Raw genomic sequence first — 24,978 nt, forward strand, 5'->3', positions numbered from 1 at the left:
TGATCTCTGTAAGTCAAAAAGCCCGGAATGAGGATCTGTCTAATATAAAATAACTGCTGCTGGAGGTTTTCTGCGGCACCAACAACCCTCCGTACATTTCCGCTGCGCTCGCCTCTCCCTGCCTCTGCGTGGCACGAATCACGCCTTCTACCAGTGAGTGGGCTGCAAGTCAAATTAGCTCTCCGTCATCCTGCTCGCTGTGCACACCGGAGGCTACTGCGGTACGATGCGACGACGCGCGATACCGAGCCGCGGCGGATGAGGCGGTGCGCAGCGGCCGGAGCGACCGGAGCGGCGGAGAGACACACCGAACAAAAGATCCGGGTTCTGCCGCTGCGTCTCGGTTCAGACTAGAGGAGGTGTAGGGGACGGGACGGATGCGGGTTTGACTGATCTGTAGGCCGATGTGGAGAGATGTGGCTGGTCCCACTTTAGGATGCTCCGGAGCCCGAGGACGAGGAAAGGCTTCGTGCGTAAACAACATCATCAAGTAGAGGACACTGAGGCACGACCCACGGAGGCTCCTGGAGAGGTGAGGAACAATAGTCAGCCTGTCTTCCAGGACTGGGGGGATACTGGTTTTACTGGTACATTCTGGTCATCATGGTGCTCCGTGTGATATAACCTGTTTTTGTCGCTTTATTGGCTAAATTCTCTACGCTGTGGAGGTGTGAGGAGGTTTGTAGCCACCTGGGTTTCATGTTTTCTTTCTTTATATCTTTTTTTTACTGTATTTGATGGTTGTGTGTGGCTGATGCAACAACTAATCTAACTGGCACCACTATGCACATGCCGTGAATCCACATTTTAATATGAAAATAAGGCCCAGGTTTGGGTAGGAGGAGCATGAAGAGACACCACTTGGATTCACATGACCTTTGACAGGCTCACACCCCCACAAACAGGAGCTGTAGTGGAGCAAAATCACTCCTGTTTGCTAGTTCTAATGGAAAAATTTGCACTTGTGAGTGTTTTTTTTTTTAATCCATTATGTAAGGCAGGATTGTTTCTCTTCTCTTGGCACGATTCTTACAATTTCAGCACATCAGGGAGCCTCATGGATAAATCTGCTGTTTCTTCATGTGCACGTTTTTTTTTTCCCTTCAACTATGAGTCCTTCATTTCCCTGTTTTGTCCCGTTCCCCCTGCAGGTTGTTCTCTGACAGCTGAGTCAGTCTCCAAGACAGCATCGCTGAGCATCAATCCGGACAAAAAAAACAAACTTCTCATTACCTTCGCTCCCATCAGCGCTGACAGCCGGACGTCTGACCTTCCTCGTCAGGAGACTCAGAGCTAAAGACCGATAAAGAGGAACAGCATCCTGTTTGCCGTCGGGTTTTACAGTCGCCAGAACAAACTGTTAAGATATGAGATTAGCAGGAGATCTCTCAGAAACATTCTCCCCAGTTCCGCTGTCAGAATTAATCAGAACACAGAGATTCTTGAGAGCGTTTCGTCTGCTTCACGATGCCCAGTGTATTTTTAACCAACTCTGATCTCTTTACCTTTGAGCTGTCAGGCTCTGAATCGAGAACAGACTCCTGATAGTGGCAGCGTTCCCCCTCGCGGATGAGAACTCGGCTCCACCTGACAGGCTGCGTTTTAATAAAGCATAAGCGAGGACGAACCGATAAAACATAAATGAGGCCGACAACAGGCACCATGCTCCAGCAGAACAACAACAACAACTACCCCTGTCTCAATGTGTCGGGCTCCACCAGGGAGATGCTCCAGAAGTGCTCCAGAGCCTCCCTGCCCTTCCCCAGCCGCCTGGAGCTCGGCCTGGGCGACCTGCCGCTGATCCGGGGCCTCCGAGCCTGGGCGCTGTGCTCCAAGAACCGCCACAAGGCCGGCGGCCTGCTGGGAGGTGGGCAAGCTCCTACGGCGCCTCCTGCAGGCCGCGGGACGTCCTGCCCCAGACCCGCAGACGTCTACCTGAGTGGGGAGTGGGGTCGCATGGGGTACGGGATCCCCCTGGGGCTGGACGCCAGGCAGGCCGGGATCGGAGCGCTGGTGACCGTCGCCACCCTGAAGACCTCGGAGGGCAGCGGGAAGACGCAAACCCAGTGCCTCTTTCTCCGGACCGAGAAAGGAAGCTGTCTGTACTCGACGGCTAAACCCGGTTCTGGTGGGACGACCGGGGTGGTCGGAGGATGGCTGAGAGGGAAGACGGGAGGAGGAGGAGGAGGCAGGGATAACGGGCCGCCGGCGCAGACCGGAGCAAACCGGGTTAGAGTGCGATCGGGCCGGAGGTGGAGGAAGTCCGGCAACGCAGAGAAAACAGGCTGGAGCAGAGAGAGGCAGCAGAGGAGCTGGGAGGATCCGGCTGAAGAAAGGCAGGAAGAGCGAGACAAAGGAGGCCCGGACAGCAAACAACAGGACTGCAGGGGAGGCCGATGCTGCCACGATGCTTCCCCTAAAGCCTGCAGTCAGTGTGGACCGAGAGCACAACGGAGGGAGAGCCAGGATGGACCGGACGGAGGAGAAAGTCTCACGAATGGACAGGGAATGAGGAAGGAGCTGCAAAAGAATGACGAGGAGGAGAAGGGAGGCCTCTGCAAGTCCTCTAACTGTGTTGTGGCTGAATCAAAGCCTGACCTAGAATCCAACCGTACCGACTCCCACTGCCACGTCGGAGGAGCCGAGAGCGACGAAGGGCTGAAAACCTCTCGCAGCAAGGACGACTATTCAGAGAGAGACGAGGACACGAACCCTGATGTTATGAAATTACACACAGGAAGCAGCGACTTCATTCACGGCCGCTCCGAGCCAGAGACTGAAGGCTTTAAATCAAGACGTATTAATGAGAGAAAACCAGCTGAGGAGTCCTGTGAAGTAGCAGCAGCTGATGCAGATGGATTTTCTGATCAAGAAACAGAGAAAGAACAAAATATAATCCAGGTTCCTGCTGAATTCTTGGCCTTTCCTGCTTCGATCACCACGACTAACCAGTCCTCCGTCCCTATAGGGGGCACCACCGGACAGGAAACTTGTTGGGTTCAGACTGAGAACAAGCAACAAGTTGAGGAAGCAGATGTTGGCTTCGACGAGAAAAACACTGTGAACGAGAAGTTAAACAAAAACGCACAGATTCGCAGCAAGCAGGAGGACGAAGATGTTTTATCTTCACCGCTTAGACATAAAGATCCTTCCATCTCCGAGACAGACAGAAGGATCGTGATGGAAAACATTAATGGACGATCTGAGCTGGATGGCTTTAAATCAAGACTTATTAAGGATGGAAAACCAGGTGAGGAGTCCTGTAAAGAAGCAGCAGGCGACGCAGATGGATTCCCTTATCAAGAAACAGAGAAAAAAGAAGACATCTTCCAAGTTCCTGCTGAATTCTTGGCCTTTCCTGCTTCCATCACCACGACTAACCAGTCCACCGTCCCTATAGGGGACACCGCCGGACAGGAAACTTGTTGGGTTCAGACTGAGAACAACCCACAAGTTGAAGAAAACACTGTGAACGAGAACAAAAATATGCCACCTCAGATTTCAGTTCTGTCCTCACCTTTTAGACTCGGAGATCCTTCAATCCAAGAGACAGACGGGAGGGTTGTGTCGGAAAACAGCAGGACAGAAGAGTCGGAGGAGGAGAATCTAGAAGAGCGAGGGGGTGAAGATGAGGATTGTAGGAGGGAGAACACCTGCGAAAAGGTAGAAGATGCCACACAGGAAGATAATAAGAGAGAACGTGCTGCAGAAGAAGATGAAGAGTCAACAAGCGTTGAACCGAACGGAGAGACCAGCACCGACGTCGCCGGTTCCCCCACCTCCAGTGCTCCCTCTCTGGCTAATCCTGCCCCTTCTCTTCCCCTGCTGGGATCCATGGCAACCGGCCTGGAGGAGGAGGTGGTTAAAACGACGACGGGAGACGGAGAAGCAAAGCCGAAGGAGAGGGCTTCCACCGTGGCCACCGAGGAGGACGCGGAGGAGGAGGAGGATGAGTTTGGCGTCTTCGTGCAGGCGGAGGGGGAGTCGGCCTGGACCGAGGGCTTCACCACGCCTGCCTCAGTGCCTTGCGGGAGCAGAGAGATCGCTGGTGAGTCTCCTCCTGTTTCTGTCTCTTTCTGTGTTTGCAGAACGGCAGCCGCTCCTCGCTATCTGTCTCTATCCGGCTCCTTCGGGATCTTTAGCAAACTTTGCTTTCCGATTTACCGCAGATTTCCTGACAGAAGATCTTTGGGTTTAAAGTCAACAGCTCTGACACTAAAAGGCTTCAGAGACAGCGGAGTCTCTTAAAGATGTCAGAATTGTAAAAAGGGTTCAGAGACAGTATCTGAAGTGCAGGAAAATATCAGCACTCGTCTGTGTTGTTGTGCCGAAACAGAACGGCAGCGTGTGAATGGCAGCAAATGCTGAGAGTATTAGTGCAGTTTTAACCTTTTGTACAGTTTCAGGAATGTAGGAACACACAGTCTGTTTTCAGCCACAGTTCAGGTTTACTTTAAATCACATTTTCCTCGTTTCTACTAATTAATGCACAGTGTGGAGATTTATTTACAGCTAAAATATAATCATGGGACTAAATAATAGGAACTTTTTAAATCAATCTGCACTTGAACTGCATTCAAATGAAAAAGAAAACACCTGACATGATGTTCACTGTGAGGATTAGGCACCACAAGCAAGTTTCTAGTTTTACTTTGTGACCAGAAAAAAATAAAAAATAAATCCATAAATCTAATACTTCATTGAAGAAGGTCAGGAAGACATAACAAACATCCAGATTTGTTATTAATTCTCAGAAAATGTAAATTTTTGACAGATATAAAGTACTTTTGTGAAGGGTTTTATCTTTCAGAAAGTCACTAAAACTCTGGTTTAATCACATCTGTCGTCATGTTTTGTTAAAGTTTTGCTATGATGTCACATTTTCCTGCCCTCTTCAAACCAGAGCGAAAACTAGGTATCAAAACTCACATTAAAAAGTTCTCTCATGTTAAAGAACCAAAAAAGTGCAGATTTGATGTTCACTGTAAGGATTATGCATTGAAAGCATTTATTTAGCGCTTTATTTTGAGGTGATATGGAAATAGCCACACAAAAAATGAAATAATAAATCCAGAAATCTATTGAGGATAGTCAGAAAAACATGACAAACATAAAGATTTGTTATTTAAGTCCCTGAAAATGTTCATTTTTGGAAGCAAAATGTACTTTTGTTAATATTTTGTCATTTAAAAACTCACTAAAACTTTGGTTTAATCCCATTTATCATCAGATTTTGTTTAAGTTTTGCACATTTTACCAATGCAATTTTCCTGCCCTCTTCAAACCAGAGAAACAAAACTCATATTTCAATAACATTAACAAAAAAGATTTGTCATCCAAGTTGCCAAAAAATTTCATTTTGGGGAAGAAAGTACCTTTAGTGAATGTTTTATCATTCAGAAAGTCACTAAAAGTCTGGTTTAATCGCATTTTCCATCATATTTTGGTAAAATTTTGCTAAATCCTGCAAGGAAAAGCAGGAATAAAACTCACATTATAAAGCTCTGTCATGTGAAAATACCAAATCTGTTCCGACTTTGGTAGAAAACTGCGTCTTCATTTCGAAACCCGTCATTAACTGCTGGAAGCTGATTGAGAAAATGGGTTTTGGGGGGTTTTGAAGCAGCTCCAGTAATAAATTATGGCTTTCACAGAGCTCTGAGGCAGAATGTCAAACGAATGAGTGAATTGTTAATCAGAAAATATGACGGCTCTCATGAGGTCGATGTATTGGTGATCCAGACGTGCAGGTACTTCAGAGTCTGTGGCCTTTTTGTTTTTCTCAAGCAGCCAGTGTTAATCAGCCAGCGTGATCCCTCATTCTGCTCCGTTTAGCTAATCAGCTCAGGCACTTAAACCCAGTTTCCACAGCGAGGTCAGTCAAAGCTGACACGAGGTTTATGCAGTATTTACGGCTCGAGCTTTTCTGCTATCAAACATTTTTGTGTTGATTTGCTGAAGATTTATCAGTAAGGAGTAATTAAGCGACACTTTAGTGCCATCTGCACAGGCAGAATATGTAAACTGGGAAAGTTTAAAGGAACATTCCAGGGTATTTTTGAAAATTTTAACCTTTTAAGAATCAGGCTTCACCCACTTTACAGATGTCTTTGTTGTCACACGTCTTACGTGCCGATAGTTTTGATTCTATTATTGAATCTCCGCTGTATTAAGATGAAAGCTGAAACTTTATCTGCTTCATCTGAGCACTTTTTCAGATTATTTTCCAATGTAATGTTTCACCCATGAATTTCACAACATTAAAATAACATGACAGACTTTTAACCCTCGTGTCGTCCAGCAGGTGAAATTGACCCGATTTAAAGTTTGAAAATGTGGGAAAAAATTTATTTTCACAGTGAAACTTCTGATATCCACATTTTCAATATTTTTGGGAAATTTTTGAAAATTTTTTGGTGGGAAAAAAAGTTTTTTAAAAACATTCATAAAAAATCAACCAAAATCCAGCAAAATTCGCTGGATTTTGTTGATTTTTTGTGAAAGTTCTTAAAAAAATATGAAAAATGTTACTGATATGTATGGAATCACTTTAGATACTTTTAGGATTTTTTGGGGAAGATTTTCACAAATTTTTTGAAAATATTTACAGGAACTTTCTTGCCAAATTTGGGGGAATTTTTTCAATAAAACTTTTAAGGAATGATTGGAATTTTCTTCCTGAAGGTTTTTAACCTTTATATTTCATTTTTTCTAGTCATTTCCATGCTGTGTCAAAGTAAAGCTGGAAACTTGCCTGGGATGCATAATCCTTACAGTGAACATCAAATCTCCAGATATCTTGTGTGCCATGTCTGCCCACTGTAGTTGGCACATTTCACTGGGAAGATGTTACAGTCCAGTCAATAATCAGCTGCTATAGCCTTCACTACAGTGCAACTAATAGCCAAATATAGAAATGTATGTTAAGATGAGCATGGTACTGGTAAAGCAGTGAAAAAAACATAAATAAAAGTAGTTTTTGCTTGTAAAAGGTGACGTCACATTAGCAAAATTGGCCAAATTTGACCAAAATATGATGATAAATGTGATTAAACTAGAGTTGTAGGGACTTTCTGAATGAAAAAACGTTAATAGAAAGTACTTTTCGCTTCCAAAAATGAACAATTTCAGGAACCTTAGCAGCACATCTTTATGTTTTGTATGTTTTCCTGGCCATGTAAGCACCATTTAGCTGCACAGTGGAAATGAGACTGGTCTGTCCTGACCTGGATTCCCGACTCTCACTACATGGTATTAATCATTCAGAGTTGGGCTGAGGGGAGGCCAGGGACGCTAAGCTGCTTTAGCCTCGGGTTACGGGGCAACAGGTGAAAGAAGAAACGCACCAAGACGAGCGAAGCGTCTGACAGATACATCGTGCAACGTCTGAGCAAGACAAAGCAACTCATGAGGCGTCGCGGCAATCAAAGGCAGACGCAGATACTCTCAGAAATGTTTCCTGGTGGTGAGGTGTGGGAGTGTGATTAAAGTCGAGCACACAGACACAAAGAATCCTGCAGAGTCGGATGCAGCAGGTAACTTTTAAACAGCAGGCAACCCTCTGCAAAACAAGGTGATTAACGGAATAGTAAAGGCGACTTAAGACACGTTGGTGCTGAAAAATACAGGACAAATTTTACTATAATTCATGCTTGTAATCAATAAACATCCAGGACAGGTTTTTAAAAGTTATTGTGGAGTTTACAAGACTGAAAATTAACTTTCCAGCCACATTTTGTTCTGTTTCTCCAAGTTTTGTCCAGTTTTGTACTGTCAAAAGACATAAAAATGGGATTTGAGTGGCAGATACCTCAAAATCTCAGCTAAAATCTGAATTTTATTGTCAACTTTATTGCCTTTTTAAGATCTGCATACATCAAAATTAAGACTGCAACTCCTCTTGGTGCATAGAAATGAACATTAATATAAATATAGAGAATATGTATGTTTAGTGTAAACACTTCATAAAAAGCTGACTGCAGAAATGAGGCACTATAAGTAATGCAAACAGATCAGGGAATGTAAATTGTATTCTGTAATATTGCACCAGAGTTTAGACTATAATAAGCAGCGGCATGAATTATGGTATTGCACGCCACATTTCCTGCTAAATAACGGTGATATATGCTGAGTGTCATATGGTTAAACTGGTTCTTTATGAGGTATTACTCATAAATAATGCATTTTTTTTAAAGCAGGGGCATTTAATACAATTGTATATAATAATAGAGGCCAGTTATTGCCAGTTAAACACACCCAGTGCAATAAAGGTCTAAAATATGACTACAGTTCACAGCACAACACTTAAGAGACGTTTACAGTAGCTACACGGTACAAAAGGGCTGGAAACGACGATTATCTTCGTCAATAATTTGTTTAATATTTTCTTGAATGATCCATGAGTTGTTTGTTTTGTAAAATATTTGAAAATGGTGATAATGTATCAGTCAGTATTTTCAAAGCCCAAGACGGTATCCTCAAATGTCTTGTTCTGTCCAAAACCCAAAGATATTCAGTCTTAATGGAGGACAGAAACCAGAAAATATTCGACTTCAAAAAAACGGAATCAGAGAAATTAGAATTTCTTTCCCTAAAAACTGAATATTGAACTAAGTATTGAATTATCAAAATAAATTGTTTAATGTAGAGTTTATGGACAATTAACTTCCCAGTGCTCCAAACATACATATTAGGCAAATTGTAGTTCTATTTTTCCAACTTGCTACTAATCTATTCTACACTGTAAATCGGGCTGCAAACAGCCATCATTTACATGCAGATTATTCTGATGAGGTTTGTCTCAGTTAAATGATTGGTTGTCTGTTTTAAAAATAGTGAAAACGGTGGTCACTGTTTCCCAAAGCCAAAGACATCATCCTCAAATGTCTTGTTTTGTCCAAAAACCAAAAAATACTCAGTTTGCTATCATAGAGGAGGAAAGAAACCAGAAAATAAACAAGTTCAAGAAGCACAAATCAGACAATTTTGACTTAACCTAGGTAATCAATTTTCAAAATACAGTGTTAGTTGTAGTGTTTGTGGAACAGAACATTAACTCGTATGACAACAAGTAACTAACTCCTGTTTTTCAAAGTTGCTAATAGTCTTGTACATCTACAGTCCAGACTGTATTTTGTACAATAGGGCTGGAAACACCAATAATTCTCATTGATTCATCTATTGATTATTATCTTGAATCAGTTTGTTGGTTGGTTTGAAAATGGTGAAAAATGTAGAGACAGCATCCTCAAATGTCTTGTTTTGGCCAAAAACCAAAAAATGTTCAGTTTGTCATTGCAGAGGAGGAAAGAAAACAAAAAGTCAACATCAAATTTGACTTTCTTTGCATTAAAAAATGACTCAGACTAATTGATCAATTATCAAAATATAATATTTATCGCAGAGTATGTGGAACTGATAATTACTTTGTGTGGTAACAAGACTGTAACTCCTGAAGTACTGATGGACACAATATTATTATATCCAAGGTTGTTTAAATCAATCCAACTGGACTTTAAGAAAGTTCCTTGAAGACGTCTTCAAGGAACTTTCTTAAAGTCCAGTTGGATTGATTTAAACAACCTTGGATAACCATGACCTGGATGAATGAGAAACTACACAGAAATATTATTATACAAATTTTACTTCTGTTTTTCCAAATGGCTGATAGTATTAGGGCAGCAAGCAACCATTATTTTCATGTTGATTATTCTGATGATTGTTTTCACAATTATGCAGTTGTTTAGCCTATAAAATGTTGGGAAATATTCCCAAAAAAATCTTGGTCAGTGTTTCCTAATGCCCAAGGCAATGTCCTCAAATGTCTTGCTTTGTCCAAAACCCAAAAATATTCAGTTTACTGTCACAGAGAAGGCAGAAATCAGAAAAAATTTTCCTACAAGAAGCTGGAATCAGAGAAATTTCATTGTTTTTCCGTAAAATTCCCTAAAAGTACCCAATTAAATCAATCAGTTATTAAAATCGTTAACTATTGACAACTAATCTTTGGAACTTTACTGTATAACTAACTGTGTGTGTCTGAAAACAGCACTTGGAAACCAGGCCATCGCCGGGGAGTTGTCCCATTGGACGGCAGGCTGGATGGACAGCTCCTTCCACCAATCAGACGACACCTGGACAGCCTTTCCTCAGGACTCGTCGGATGAAGGCCGAGACATTGTGGATCAGTGGTGGCCGACCAGTGCCGTGGAGGAGCGGCGAGACCAACTCTCGACCAATCAGAATCTGGTACAGTTGGACTGTAGCAAGGCTGAAATGTATTTTGGTTTGTAAAATATTACACAAACAGACTAACAATTAGTTGCAACAAAATAGTAGAAAACAAAACAAGTTGGTAGAAGAATTTTTTTTTAAAGACAAACAAGGCGAGGGTTGGACAAAGCACAAGATATCTGGAGAATTTAGAACTTCCACCTGGCTCTCTTGATAGAAAGCACGTACAAATCCAGCTTTAAAATCACTACTACTACTGCTACTACCAGTGCCAACATGTTTTTCTTAACATACATTTATATATTTGGCTACTAGTTGCACTGTAGTGAGTGCTATAGCAACTGATTATTGACATTTCCCCAGTGAAGTGTGCCAACTACAGTGAGCAGACATGGCACACAAGATATCTGGAGATTTTAGAACTTCCCACTAAGTTTGAGCCCTCATGATGGAAAGCTTGTACAATTTCCACTTTAAAAACCCTACTTTACCAATACCAACATGCCATTCTTGCCATAAATTTTTGTATTTTGCTATTGGTTGTACTGTAGTGACTGTTAAAACTACCACAGTAGGCCGACATAGCACAAGATATCTGGAGATTCCAGAACTTCCCACTGTGCTTGGGCTTTGTCATTGGAAATTATGTACAAATCCAGCTTTTAAATCCCTACTTTACCAATAGCAACATGCTATTCTTACCATACATTAATATATTTGTCTTTTCGGATTGTAACACAGTCACAGAATGTGGAAATAGCACAAAATATCTGGAGATTTTAGAACCTTCCACTGTGTTTGAGCTCTGTTGATGGATCGTATGTACAAATCCATCTTTAAAAATCCTAATTTACCAACATCAACATGCTCAGTCAGAACTGATCTGCACCAATGACCACAATGCTCTTCATATCAAATACAAAAAACACACAGTTTTACAGGTTATAGCTGCTGGTTATAGATTGCGCTGTAGCATTGTGTCCGACTACTCTGGGCGAACATGGCACAAGGTACCTGGAGATTTTAGAACTTTTCGCTGGGTTTGGGCTCTGTAAATGGAAAGCATGTACAAATCCAAGTTTAAGACCCTACTTTATCAATATCAACTTGACATACATTTCCATATTTGTCTATTGAAAGTTTGTAGTGAATGCTGCTCATAAATGCAATGAAATGTTTTGGACACGAACAACCAATCAACTCACTATAAGTAACCCTAGAAAATCTAAAACACGGGAGAAACAGTAAATGCAAAGTATTGCCAAAAGCATCAGAAATAGGAAACATGAAGATTAAGACAATGAATTTGTCTATATACTGCAGGGTTCAGAGCTAAAACCAGGAATGTAAACATTTACAGGGTCTAAAAGCAGCACAAGATACCTGGAGAATTTAAAACTTCCCACTGTATTTGGGCTCTGTTGAAGCATGTACAAATTCAGCTTCTAAATCCCTACTTCACCAACATGCTCTTCTTACCATACATTCTTATATTTATCTTTTTGTTGCACTGCAGCGAGTGTCTAAGAATCCACCTTCTGATAGGTGGTGCTAATCGCTGTTCAGTGCACTCTTGTGGTAGAGAAAATTATTCAGGTCAAAATCTGTGCACATTATTGTTAACAAAAATGTGCAGATTGATAAGCTAAGCACTCCGTCTGCCTCAATCTTCACGTTAGAGCAGAGCTGCAGGGCTGTCAGTCGGTCCGTCCACTACTGTGCTCCAGACTGCAATATAACAATACTGTGCTTATGTATTTGTCTGTATATTCTACAGGATATTAACTGAGATTGTCTACAGCCCCGCTCAGGCATGATTTATTTCTCTAGTGGAGGTGGCATGTGTTGGTCAGTGATTTTAATCCAGTCCGGAGTGCACATGTCTGTGACCCAAAAATTACACTCTCCTTGGCAGAATAATTACGAACCATGTTGTCCCCTGTTTTTTCCAGCTTCCTGTACCATTACCATGGAAACACGGCTCGTCCTGACACAGTCCTGTGGGACGGCTGACTAAGTTTTCAGACTTAAAATTAATCAATATTTTGTACAGTTGTACAACTCGCATTAGAGCAGTTGGAGAGCTTTTTTTTTCTCTGAATAACTGAGAAAAGAAGCCGACACTGCAGGGAGAGTGTCCCAGTGGACATTAAACACAGTGCAAAGATGCAGATGGAAAATGAGCCCTGCCCAAAGCTGCAGCGGAGGAGAGTCAGGGAAGCGGTTTTTAAATGAGTTTTTTTTGTTTTTATTTGCTTTCAGTGCCATGAAGAGGCCTTTATGAAAATCAAGTGTTAACTTTATATGCAATGAGCGGGAGAGGCATTTCTTTTAATGCTGCTTTGCATTTGGTCTGTGTTCTGGGGCCGCAGTGTGCCGAGCTCTCAGGCAGAAAAGGACTTATTTTTATTTCACTGTTTAACCCTCGTGTCGTCCTGTGGGTCAAAATTGACCCATTTTAACGTTTGAAAATGTGGAAAAAAATATATCTTCACAGTGAAACTTCTAATGTCCACATTTTCAACATTTTTGGGAAATCTTTGAACATTTTTTGGTGGAAAAAAAGAAATGTTAAAAATGTTTCTTACGAACATACACAAAAAAAAAAAATCAACCAAAATCCAGTGAATTTCGCTGGATTTTGGTAGATTTTTTTGTGAATGTTCTTAAAGAAAATATTACAAATTTTACTGATATATATGTAATCGCTTTAGATATTTTTAGGATTTTCTTGGAAGATTTTTACTCATTTTTTGAAAATATTTACAAGAATTTTCTTGTCAAATTTGGGGTATTTTTTAAAAAGGTAAACTTTTAAGGAATTTTTGGAATTTTCTTCCTGAAGATTTTGGAAATTGTCAGAAATTTGGGGAATTTTTTTTGCTGAATTTTTTTCAGACAAGAAAACAGTATTTTTTGGTGCCTGTAAATGAGGACAGGAGGGTTAAATGGGCCACAGGATGAATCTCTTTGCTCTGTGATGTTGCACTAACTGATGAAGTCTCTCTGCAGGTGGAGGTCTTTGCTGAGGCCTTCCCATCGCTGCCCGGTCCGTCCTGCAGTGACCTCGCTGCTGTTCCCACTCTGACCCAGCTCCTCCGGGGCAGAACCAGCCAGGACCAGGGGTAGGTCCACCATCTCCACTGTCTGTCTGATAATATCACTGAATCTTTTAGATTTGCTGCACGTCAATCGATCTGATGCAGGTCAACACATTCCTGGAGCAGCTTGGGATGCTTTCCTGGCTGTAAATCTGACATGACATGAAGACAGAGTGACAGAGCAGCATGTTAACCTGCGAGCAGCAGCAGTGGAGCTCCATGAAGAGGAAAATTCATTCAGTCAACTCACCTGGGACCAGTCCAGGAAGCATCCTGCTAGCTGCCTGCTTCCCATGCAAAGAAGCAGCGGTTCTATTCCCCAATGACCGAGATCCAAACATGACCCCAGATACCCTTCAGAGGAAACTTACATCCACAATCTCATTCTTTCAGTCACAATAACAGCTGGTGGCCATAGATGAGAGTAGGAATATACACTCTACCCTCACTGGCTACTTTATTCGGTACACCTTGCTAGTAAAAGGTTGACTCTATTTTGCCTTCAGAACTGCCTTAATTCTTTACTTTCAACAAGGTGTTGGAAACGTTACTCAGAGATTTTACTCCATATTGACATGATAGCATCACGCATTTGCTGCAGATTTGTCTGCTGAACATCCATGATGCCAATCTCCCGTTTCACCACGTCCCAAAGGTTCTATTGGATTGAGATCTGGTGACTGTGGAGGCCGTTGGAGTACAGAGAACTCATTGTCATGTTCAAGAAACCAGTTAGAGATGATCTGAGCTTTGTGACATGGAGCATTATCCTGCTGGAAGTAGCATCAGAAGATGGTCCACTGTGGTCATAAAGGGATGGACATGGTTAGAAACAATACTCAGGTAGACTGTGGAGTTTAAACCATGATCAGCTGGTACTAAGAAAATATCCCCTACACCATTACACCAGCAGCAGCCTGAACCGTTGATACAAGGCAGGATAGATCCATGCTTTCATGTTGTTATTGTCTCATTTTTTTGTCATTTTCAATCTTTTTGTTGTTTTTTGTCTCATTTTTTGGTCCTTTTAAATCTTTTTGGGTTTTTTTTATCTCATTTCCTTGTCATTTTCAATCTTTTTATTGTTTTTTGTCTCTTTTTTTTAGCATTTTCAAACTTTTTTTGTTGTTTTTCTGTCTCTTTTTTATCATTTTCAAACTTTTTGTTTTTTGTCTAATTTTTTTTTATCATTTTCAATCTTTTTGTTGATTTTTTTTTTGTCTAATTTTTCTAATTTTATGGATCCGTGCTTTCATGTTGTTTATGCCAAATTCTGACCATCTGAATGTTGCACCTGAATTGGAGACTCATCAGATCAGGCAACATTTTTCCAATCTTCTATTGTCTAGTTTTGGTGAGTCTGTTTCAATTGTAGCCTCAGTTTCCTGTTGTTAGATGACAGGAGTGGAACCTGGTGTGGTCTTCTGCTGCTGTAGAACATCTTCTTCAAGGCGTTCAGAGATGGTATTCTGCATTCTTTGGTTGTAACCAGTAGTTATTTAAGTTCCTGTTGCCTTTCTATCATCTCCAACCAGTCTGTCCATTCTCCTCTGACCTCTCACATCAACAAGGTATTCTGGTTCAATGGATGTTTCATCTTTTTCCAACCATTCTCTGTAAACCCTAGAGATGGTTGTGTGTGAAAATCCCAGTAGATCAGCAGTTTGTGAAATCCTCAGACCAACAACCATGCCACGTTCAAAGTCACTTAAATCTCCTTTCTTCTCCATTCTGATGCTCGGTTTGAACTTCAGCAGGTCGTCTTGACCACGTCTACATGAATAAATGCATTGAGTTGCTGCCATTTGATTGGCTGATTAGCTATTTGTGTTAACAAGTGATTGAACAGGTGTAAGTAATAATGTGGCCGGTGAGTGTCGATCCACCAGTAAATTATCCTTTCAGCTCAACCCTTTTCACCACAACACACCTGTACAGCGTCTCTATATAATATACTTCCCCCACTTGTGAATAAAACCCTGAGCGGCTCCACTCCTCGCTGCAGCTCATCCTGAAGCCGGAGTGGTTAATCCGTCCTTCCCCAGCTAAAGAACCGTGGCCTCGGCCTTGGAGCTGCCAGCTCTCATCCCAGCAGCTACACACTTGGCTGCATGCAGATCCACTACTAGCTGGAGTTCAATGTGTAGCAAAAAAATGGATCTGAAATGTGTTTCAGTTTGGATTAGTTACACAAATAGACAAGAGAAAGTGAAAAAGAACAATTACTTGCAAGAAAATGGCTTTACACGTCCACATACCCAGACTGGCATGTAGTTTAGTTCATACCACAATAAGTCCACATCATCTAGAATTACAATTAAAATAAGAATTGGGAACTTTGTTGTCATTTTGCTGCCTTGCACAGCAGCAGAACAATGGCATGTTTCCCAAAATAAAATGTTTGCAAAATGCAAGTTCTATAAAAAGAGATTGCAAAAAGTACAAAAAGTCTATAAATAACATTTTCAAAAAGCTAATGAGGACTTTTCAAAGCTAATAATGTGCACAGACGGTCACTTTGCCCCACATATCAAACATGGAAAAGCACATTTTTACAGGATACAGCACAAGATTCAGAATTCCCCACTGTGTTTGAGCTCCATTAATGGAAAACTTATTCAAATCCAGCTGTTAAATCCTTTTTTCCTAACACCAACATGTCATTCTTACTGTATATTCTAATATTTGTCTGTTGGAATTTGTGTTTTAGCTCAAAAAGAGTGCTGAATGCATAGTAGAAATACAGATTTTTTCAAGTTAAGCTTGACTCTTTAAACCGTATTTTCATTTTAACAACCTCTACATGTTTTACAGTAAGTTTCTGTGTCTTTTTCATGTTTTATTTTTAGGAAAAATTTATTGATTTCTTCAGAGTCTTGTTTTCTGACCTACAAAGTCCCTCTATCTAAAAATTGCCTTGTTTTTATTGCATTTTCTTGAGTATTCCTGCACTCATTTGATGTTTTATTGTAGAATTTATGCTGGAATTGAGGTGGATTTGCAGAATTATGGGGACATTCGGTACTAGATTTGAAAAAAAATGAAACAAAATGTGTTCACTGAGTGGTTAATGTGGAGAAGTGCATGTTAAAGGTTGACTGCATCTGTGGAAACTATTATGAGAACAAATACATTTATGTTCATTATCACCGGTTTCACACATTAAATGCATAAATTAGTGCTTATAAATAATTAGTAATTAAATATTAATTTGCTTATTTTTATTTATTGTTATATTTATATTATATATATTTTTATATAATACTATATATGTATCAATGTATATTATTTATTATTAATATATTCACTAAAGTCAGTAAAATATTAGCTTGGACAGTCTAAAATACAAAAATTGTTGACATATATTTATAATATATGCTAATTTTTATATATTATTTATTATTAATTGACTCAACAAATTCAATAAAATATTAAATGTGACAGTAAAATGCAAAAAAATGTTGATTTATGCACTTATATATTTATAATATAATATTATATTGTATTATATAATACTATATAATTACTATTAAATATTATTTATGATTAATTTACTCAATAAATTCAACAAAATATTAGATTTTACTTAGTCTAAAATACCAAAATGGTTGAGTTATATACTTATGTATTTATGATACAATATAATAATATAATATATTTATTATTATTATTATTATTATATATTGATTTTTATTAATATACACAACATATTCAATAAAATATTACATGTGACTAGTCTAAAATACAAATGTATTTGTCCTAAACACTTCTGTATTTATAATATATTTATTATTACATAATATTTATTATCAATTTACTCAATAAATTCAGTAAAATATTAATATGACTTAGTCCACAATGCAAAAATATTTAACTTAAATATAAGAAAAATATAATAAAATATAACATAATATCTTTATTATTGCACGTTATTTATTATTAATTTAATCAATAAATTAAAACAAAATATTAAATGTTACCTAGTCTACAATACAAAAATAGTTGACTCAAACACTTACATATTTATAACATAATATATAATATATATATACTTAGATATTTATTATTCAGATATAATGTTAGATATTTATTTGTTATTATAAATTATTTATTATGTACTCAACAAAGTCAATAAAATATTAATTCTCTTTATTTTACTATGTCCAAAATACCAGTTTCATACACTAAATAATTAGCAGCATTTAAGTCACACATAACTTCTCCATATTAAGCTCTAACTTTACTAAAGAGGCTGAAAATAATAAATACAAGTGTTTGATTCGTTTTTCAGCTATAAAACATTTGTCTGTAATTATAACGGTGGAATTATTCTTGCATTTCTTCCACACAGTCTGCATCTAATGTTGACTTTAAAGCATCCTTTAAAACAAACTGAGCTGCTGTGTCCTCTGCATGTTGTCCTCGTCTCACCCTGCAGGCTGCTGGACAGTTTCCACGACTTGAACAAAATGATTGGCCAGAGATACAAGCGAGCCAACGGCGTTTCTCGTGACCTGCTGCTGAAGACTTTACACCTGGAGCAGCCGCAGACTGTGAGTAAACACGGGAACGCTTTTATTTTGAAAACTGCACATCTCAATCAGTCAGAAAACACTCTAAAAACCTAATTTTACAGTAAATGCTCCCCCTCTTTCCACACACAGTGATGGTTTTTCTGAATTGGCACCGAGCTGCTGGTGTTCGCTTTTAATTTGCAAAGCTTCAAGGTTGTTAAACTGAATTAGTCGACGCGTGTAAAATGAAGCGATGGTGCCGTTAGACTGATGGCCTTGAAACCTGCTGCTTCGTTCATGAATGATGCCACCGAAGCTACGTTCATCACAGTCACACTTCAAAGCTGGAGTTAAATGAACGGACCGAATCCTGTCAGGAAACTCCAGGATGCCTGAAAAGTATACAGATGTGAGGTTTCCTCCAACAATGTGGAGGTTTCCTGCAGGGAGGCAGAGAAAATGTGACTTTTTAAAATAGTTTGATCCATGAATATAGTCTGTTTTTAACTTAATCAGGAGCTATTTTTAGCTTTTAGGATTTAGAGTTTGAATATTTTATGTAGTTTTATTATTCCAAGGTCTTAACCCTCCTGTTGCACCAAAAACTATTGTTTCCTTGTCTGAAAAAAAATCCAAAAATTCAGCAAAATTTTCTGAAAATTTGCAAACCCTTCAGGAAGAAAATTCCAATAATTGCTCAAAAGTTTCCCTTAAAATTTTAATTTAAATTTTCTATCTAATTTAATAATTTGTGTATTTTTATATGTTATATTTACATATTTATTGTATATAATGCCATGTATTTATTTAATATTATAATGGAATGTTTATTATTACTTATTTTTAAAATTTTTCTTATAATTTAATCATTTTTTGATTCATTATTAGATTTATGTTTTTATTATATATTTACTATATAACATATACAATATTATTTCTTTATTATTATGTATATGTATTATTTGTTATTAAAGTACTCAACAAAGTCAATAAAATATTAGATGTTACTTTGAAAGTACTGTCCAAAATACAAAAATATTTGACTGATGCATTTAAATATACATTTAGTTTCTTATATGTTTTTTATTGTATATTAGTTATACGCTTAACTAAGTCAATGAAATGTCATTTGTTAGTCCAAGATAGAAAAATATTTGATAAGAAACATAATTTCTGAAATTAATCAGCCAATAATTTCCTGGTTTTAGTGTAGCCTAATAATTTACTTATTCTTATTTATTATTGTATTTATTATATTTAATGTTATTGTGTAATATTTATTATTTATGAACTTAACCAAGTCAGTAAAATGTCAGATATTGGACCAAAACAGGAAAACATTTGACTTCATGATAGTAAAATATTATATTTTCACATGGAAACTAAGGATGTTTTTCCTTTTTTTAAGGATATTAATTTGAAAGATTCATTTAAATTTTCTGTTATATCTGCATATTTATTATACATATATAATATATATATTATACATGTATTATTAAATTCAATAAAATGCCAGATATTAGTCCAGCTTTTCATTATAATTTACTTATTTTTATTTATTTTTTATTATAGAATATTATATTTGTATTGTAATGTATTTGATATTATCGTATAAAATATATTATTAATGTAGTTAGTAAAGTCAAGTAAATGTCAGATGTTAGTTTGTCGATAATTTAAAAAAAAAACATTTGAGTTGATGACAAAAAACTGAAAAATGTCAGATATTTTCAGATTGAAACAGAGGATGTTCTGGGGTTTTTTTCAGTTAAATAATTTAAAAGATTATTTGATTATCATGTTGTTTGTAGTTGAACCTTTTCAGACCAACGAACCGACTCATTTTTTGTAAAAACATCTCCTCTGCATCACCGTGTTGTTTTCATCTCTGCAGGAAGTCCGACCTGCTTCCTGGACAGCAAACCGCCGCCTCTCCCCCGGCCTCCCGTCGGCCAATCAGCACGCTCAGAGCGCCGCCGCCAAGCGACGGCTGTCGTACGACTACAACAGGAACGTCATGGAGTAGCCGTCGGCTGGTTGGACTGTCAGTCGGCTGAAGGACTGCGGGTCCGGACAGTTTCTGTGATCGACTCTTTGCACTCTGAGACGACATCGACCCTCGAAAACGGAACGACTCACTTCAGTTTACGTCGTCTAATCCAGCTGCTGTCGATGTGAACCGCTGGAGTGTTTTCACCTCAAATGTTTGACACCGTGTTCAACCAAACCTCCGTCCTGAGTTCCACCCAGAGAACCACATGTTGTACAGATGTTGTTTGGAGAAGGAAGAGCTGAAGCTACGAGGTTCGGCCACCCTGTTGAAGGAGTCAAATCTGCAGTTCTGTTTTAGTTTACTTTAGGTGTTACTTTACAGCAGAAGTTACTGTTTTAGCAGAAATGGTCCCAATCGTAGGAATAGAAATCGATAATCTGGCCCAAACTAAAATTTTGGTTTGCAAGAAATTCTTAATTGTTTGTCTCCCCCTTCTGGTAGAGGAATTACACAAGCATTGTTGAGACATGCTGATCACATTCAACTTGCAGTCGATACGTTTCTTGTTCAGACAGTAATCTTTCTTTGAAATGCTTCCTCTAAACTTTTAAGCTTCTTTTTCATCTGAAAAAACAGAAACGTTTCTCGGAGACTTCTTAGTTTTTCTGCTCTAGTCCATATTTTTGTAGCTTATTCTGTTTCCGTCACTACAGATGTTCCGCTCTTTAGCTCTGGTAAACCAATCAATCAGAATCTGAATGATAAATCCAGTGTAGACATAGTTAATGTGGTAAATGACTATTGTAGCTGGAAACAGCTGATTTTTAATGGAATATCTCCATAGGGGTACAGAGGAACATTTCCAGCAACCATCACTCCTGTGTTCTAATGCTACATTGTGTTAGCTAATGGTGTTGAAAGGCTAACTGATGATTAGAAAACCCTTGTGCAATTATGTTAGCACATGAATAAAAGTGAGTTTTCATGGAAAACATGGAATTGCCTGGGTGACCCCAAACTTTTGAACGGTAGTGTACTTTACTTGACTTTTTGTTCAGTTAACCGCTTGTCGCAAATTCTCATCATACCACTTTCATTCAGACTGCAGCAGAGATAGCGTATCCATTCCCCCAATGCCAATTTGTACATAGTCAATACGTACCTCGGAACCTTTTGCAAGCACTGGTTTCTCGTAGGACCTAATTATTATATATCTGTTATTATTATTATATATCTGTTCTATGTGTAATAGACAAATTAGCAATCTCCACTTATTTTAGCATCAGCTGGAAAGCAAAAACACACAAAAGGTTTTTTTTTAATTTTAATTGTAAATAAATTCAGACGTCAAGGGGTTAAGGTGCAGCAATGCAAGCTTAGTCGCCAAAATTATACCATTCATCATAGCAGGAAACTGTAAAAACAGTACGAAGCATCAAATTTTCAATTTTCCAGCATCTTTGAACTGGAAAAACAACCAAACCTCACCTAAAAATTAGGGCTAGCCCGAATAGCAGTATCTGGGCTCCGGATATTCGGCCCTAATTAAGGACGAATATCCGAATATTCGGATCGCGTGACGTCATCCGACGGGGGGTGGGGCCTGACTCCAAATGTTTGGATCTCAAAATTAATATTCGGATACCACAGTAGCGACCGGATATTCAGATATTCGGGTCCAGATATTTCATTGAAGTCATGTTATTCTGCATTACTTATTTATAATGTGGTCAAATGGTATTATATCACCTAAACCAAAAACACCATTTATCAGCTAGAAACTGCAAAGACGGAAACAATCGTGGGACTTTTCATGGAAAACGTGAAATTGTCTGGATGACCCCATACTTTTGAACGGTAGTGTAGGTATGTACTGATGGAGGAACATTTAAATTTTTTAAAATGGGATCTTTTAGAATAACTGCATTTCTAATTTTACTTCTAGTCACAGAAACCTTCGTGTGAAGTAAATGTGACATAAAGCTCCCAGCAATGAGGACAAAAGGAACAAAGCAATGATGTAATTCTGTAACTTCATCAACATGGTGGCCTGACTCTCGCTAACATCTGGTTTTCTGCTTTCAAACACTCTGTGACAGATTCTTCAGTTCTCCTGCAGCAGAAACTGATCTCACGCACATGTTAGTTCACAGAAAAACCACGTCTGTCCGATTCTATCATCACACCGAGAGCAGCGTTATTTTTCCACTACGTGACACTTGTAGTACTGCAGGAGGAATCTAGTTGTGATGATTTTGAAGTTTGTTTTTTTTGTTCCTTTTATCACGTGCTGCATGTGCTTTCATTGTTAACCTGCGACAGGAAATAAAAGTGGTTTTGGTTCCTCAGACAGTGGAGTTTGTCTTCCAGTTTAGTGCCAACAGGAGCTCCGGTGAAAAGTGCCAATGTTTGCCAGATTACAGAAGCGACACGTTCAAGAGGTTCCTCAAACAATAGCATGTGATGTTTGGCTCTTTTCCTTTTTTTTTTCCTCCTCGTCTGGCTTCCTGTTTGCCCATTTCTCATCTCAGCTCTACTCTGTTCTGTAGTCGAGTCCACTTCACGGGCAAAACTCGAACCACAGCTGCCAGTTAACCCTCCTGTTGTCTTCATTTATAGGCACCAAAAAATATTGTTTCCTTGTCTGAAAAAAAATTTTCCTTGTCCTTTCCTTGTCTGAAAAAAAATTTTGGCAAGAAAATTCTTGTAAATATTTTCAAAAAATTTGAAAAATCTTCCAAAAAAATCCTAAAAATATCTAAAATGATTACATATATATCAGTAAAACTTCTAATGTTTTCTTTAAGAACATTCACATAAAAATCAACCAAAATCCAGTGAAATTCGCTGGATTTTGGTAGATTTTTTTGTGAATGGTCTTAAAGAAACATTTTTTTTCCACCAAAAAATGTTGAAAACTTTCCAAAAAATGTTGAAATGTGGACATCAGAAGTTTCACTGTGAAAATATATTTTTTTTCCATATTTTCAAACTTTAAAACGGGTCAGTTTGACCCGCAGGACAACAGGAGGGTTAAAACAATACTTGACGAGGATGTTTGTTAAGTCGATGATGTTCTGTATCTTCAGTTCCACCACGCTGTTCTGCTCACCTCAGAGGGTTTGTTCCGCTCTGTCTTGTATATTTCACTTGTCAACTCCCATCATTTGTGATGAAATTCAGAAACAATCCTCCCCCGTGTGTGTGTCTGTGTCTCTCTGCCGTTTGTACAAACTTCAGATTCCTGCAAAAGATGAATATTTTCTGACGAGGAAGACGGAGTTGTCGCCTCGATGTAATAAAATGATCCCGCGTGTTCCCGCTGATGCTCCTGACGTTCACAGAACAAAAAGAGATTAAAAATCAAAAAACAAATGGCAGGATAAAAAAAAACTATTTTTGGCTTTTTAATGTTTAATTAGGGATATTTGCATGTTAAAATAAAGATACCTAAAATATATAACAATTATTATAGAAATAATAAATAGACTTATTGATAAATTAAAATATACAATGATAAAAAATTTACTTGGCCTAATATATGATATTATAATGATTGGATGCACTTAATGATAAATTACACATATAATGATTTTAAAAAAAGATTTTTTTACCCATGACATTCACAGAACAAAAAAAGATTAAAAAGACAGCTGACAGGATAAAAAAAATGCCTCAAGAAAAACTATTTGAATCTGTTGGCAGAATGTTTTGAAATCTAAACTGTCTTAAAATAAATAAATATAAATAAATAAATATTAGGAAATGAACATGTTCTTCCTAAACCAAGATAACAGAACACTCATGTATTGTAAAAAATAAATTAATAATTAACTAAATATTCCAGCTGCTGTGGTGCCAAAATATACTGTAAAATACCAGAAAATAATCATCTCATAAAATACTGTATTTTTTTCAGATTTGCTGTTATTATTATTGATAATAAGAATTATTATTACTATTATTGATAATAATAAAAAGAGATATCGAAATATTGGGCTTTTAAATGTCAACCAAGCATGGCATAAGGCTCAGTTTGAGAGTTTTTAAATAAAAATAAACTCAAATTTTGCAAAAAAGTTAAAAAGTAAACCGGTAATAAGTGTGAAGCTTAGAATTCATCTTACTTTTATAACTGAAAACCCTTTAAATGCTTTAGAAATACCCAGACTGGATGCTGCTGCATGAAAACAGAAAATACTTGGCTGGCTGTTCATACTATAGATACTTTTCTACTTACATTTTAAATTTATTTCCATGCTTGTTTCCTAAATGAAACATCATGCTGTTCAGCCTAAAAGAAGTGTATTCACTGTTGTTCTTGGTTGCAGCAAGAAACAGAGAAATTAATTGTGTTTGTACAATCTGATGCAAAAATGTTTATTTTTGATCATTTTCAGTGAGACAAATGAGAAGAAAAATGTTGTAAAAATGTAAGAAATGCAGAAAATCAGAGTCAAACCCAACCATAAATGTGTAGCTTTAAATTCATCATACTTTTCCAGGTATGTAAAAATCCATTAAATACTTTAAAATTACTCAGATTTGAAGCTGTTGTTGCTGCAAAATACACTTAAGAGGAGCTTTCTGCAGAAGAAACAGGGAAAAGTGAGACGAAAATGAAATAAAACATGAGAAAAGGAGCCAGTTTAAAGAAATGAACCAAATCTTGCATGAAATGTGACCAAAAAAACTTGAAAAGATCAAAGCAGCTGCTGAGATTTTGAAGGTTTCTGGTCACAAGAATCATTTTTCAGCCTGAAGACAAACCACAACTACAGCCAGACCAACAAAAGGAAGCCGGAAAATTCATGTTGTGTAACTTGTTTTTATATGTGTTTGCATGTAATAGTTCAATTAGCTTGTTTATCCGTATTTAAAAATCACTACATGCAGTATCCAGGCTGAGAAGAGAAAAAAGATCTTATTTTATTAGTTTTTCTGCACTTTTTTCCCACAAAATTCCACTTTTCTAGACTGTAAATCCCATTTAAACCTGATAAACATCCAGTTTTTGTTCTGTTTTCCAGCATGAAGAGTGAAAAAGCACCAGATGGGTGATGCAGCTCTTTGGTCCACACACAGTTAAAGTCTTTATTTGCTGAGTCAGAGCTGCTGCTGCCGGATAACGCAGCTT

At 38.1% G+C, this 24,978-nt stretch overlaps 1 protein-coding gene across 1 annotated transcript; it reads left to right on the plus strand.

Annotated features, from left to right (window-relative positions):
* Nucleotides 1–138: 138 nt before the first annotated feature.
* si:ch211-14c7.2 (retinitis pigmentosa 1-like 1 protein) lies at nucleotides 139–22,191 on the plus strand. The gene is made up of 6 exons (XM_055012323.1): nucleotides 139–532; nucleotides 1,152–4,048; nucleotides 10,049–10,248; nucleotides 13,246–13,358; nucleotides 17,773–17,887; nucleotides 19,743–22,191. Exons 2-6 carry the CDS (start codon nucleotides 1,642–1,644, stop codon nucleotides 19,872–19,874), a joined length of 2,967 nt encoding a protein of 988 aa, XP_054868298.1. The 5' UTR covers nucleotides 139–532; nucleotides 1,152–1,641; the 3' UTR covers nucleotides 19,875–22,191.
* The last annotated feature ends 2,787 nt before the right edge of the window (nucleotides 22,192–24,978 follow it).

This window comes from Amphiprion ocellaris, chromosome 7, assembly GCF_022539595.1.
Source record: "Amphiprion ocellaris isolate individual 3 ecotype Okinawa chromosome 7, ASM2253959v1, whole genome shotgun sequence".
NCBI lineage: Eukaryota > Metazoa > Chordata > Actinopteri > Pomacentridae > Amphiprion > Amphiprion ocellaris.

What these genes read in the sequence shown, in the direction of transcription:
- si:ch211-14c7.2 (XM_055012323.1), top strand. Translation starts at nt 1,642, where the DNA reads ATGAGGCCGACAACAGGCACCATGCTCCAGCAGAACAACAACAACAAC. An exon ending in CGGGAGCAGAGAGATCGCTG is followed by an intron (nt 4,049 to 10,048) that starts GTGAGTCTCCTC and finishes GTCTGAAAACAG; the next exon opens with CACTTGGAAACCAGGCCATC. An exon ending in AGAACCAGCCAGGACCAGGG is followed by an intron (nt 13,359 to 17,772) that starts GTAGGTCCACCA and finishes CTCACCCTGCAG; the next exon opens with GCTGCTGGACAGTTTCCACG.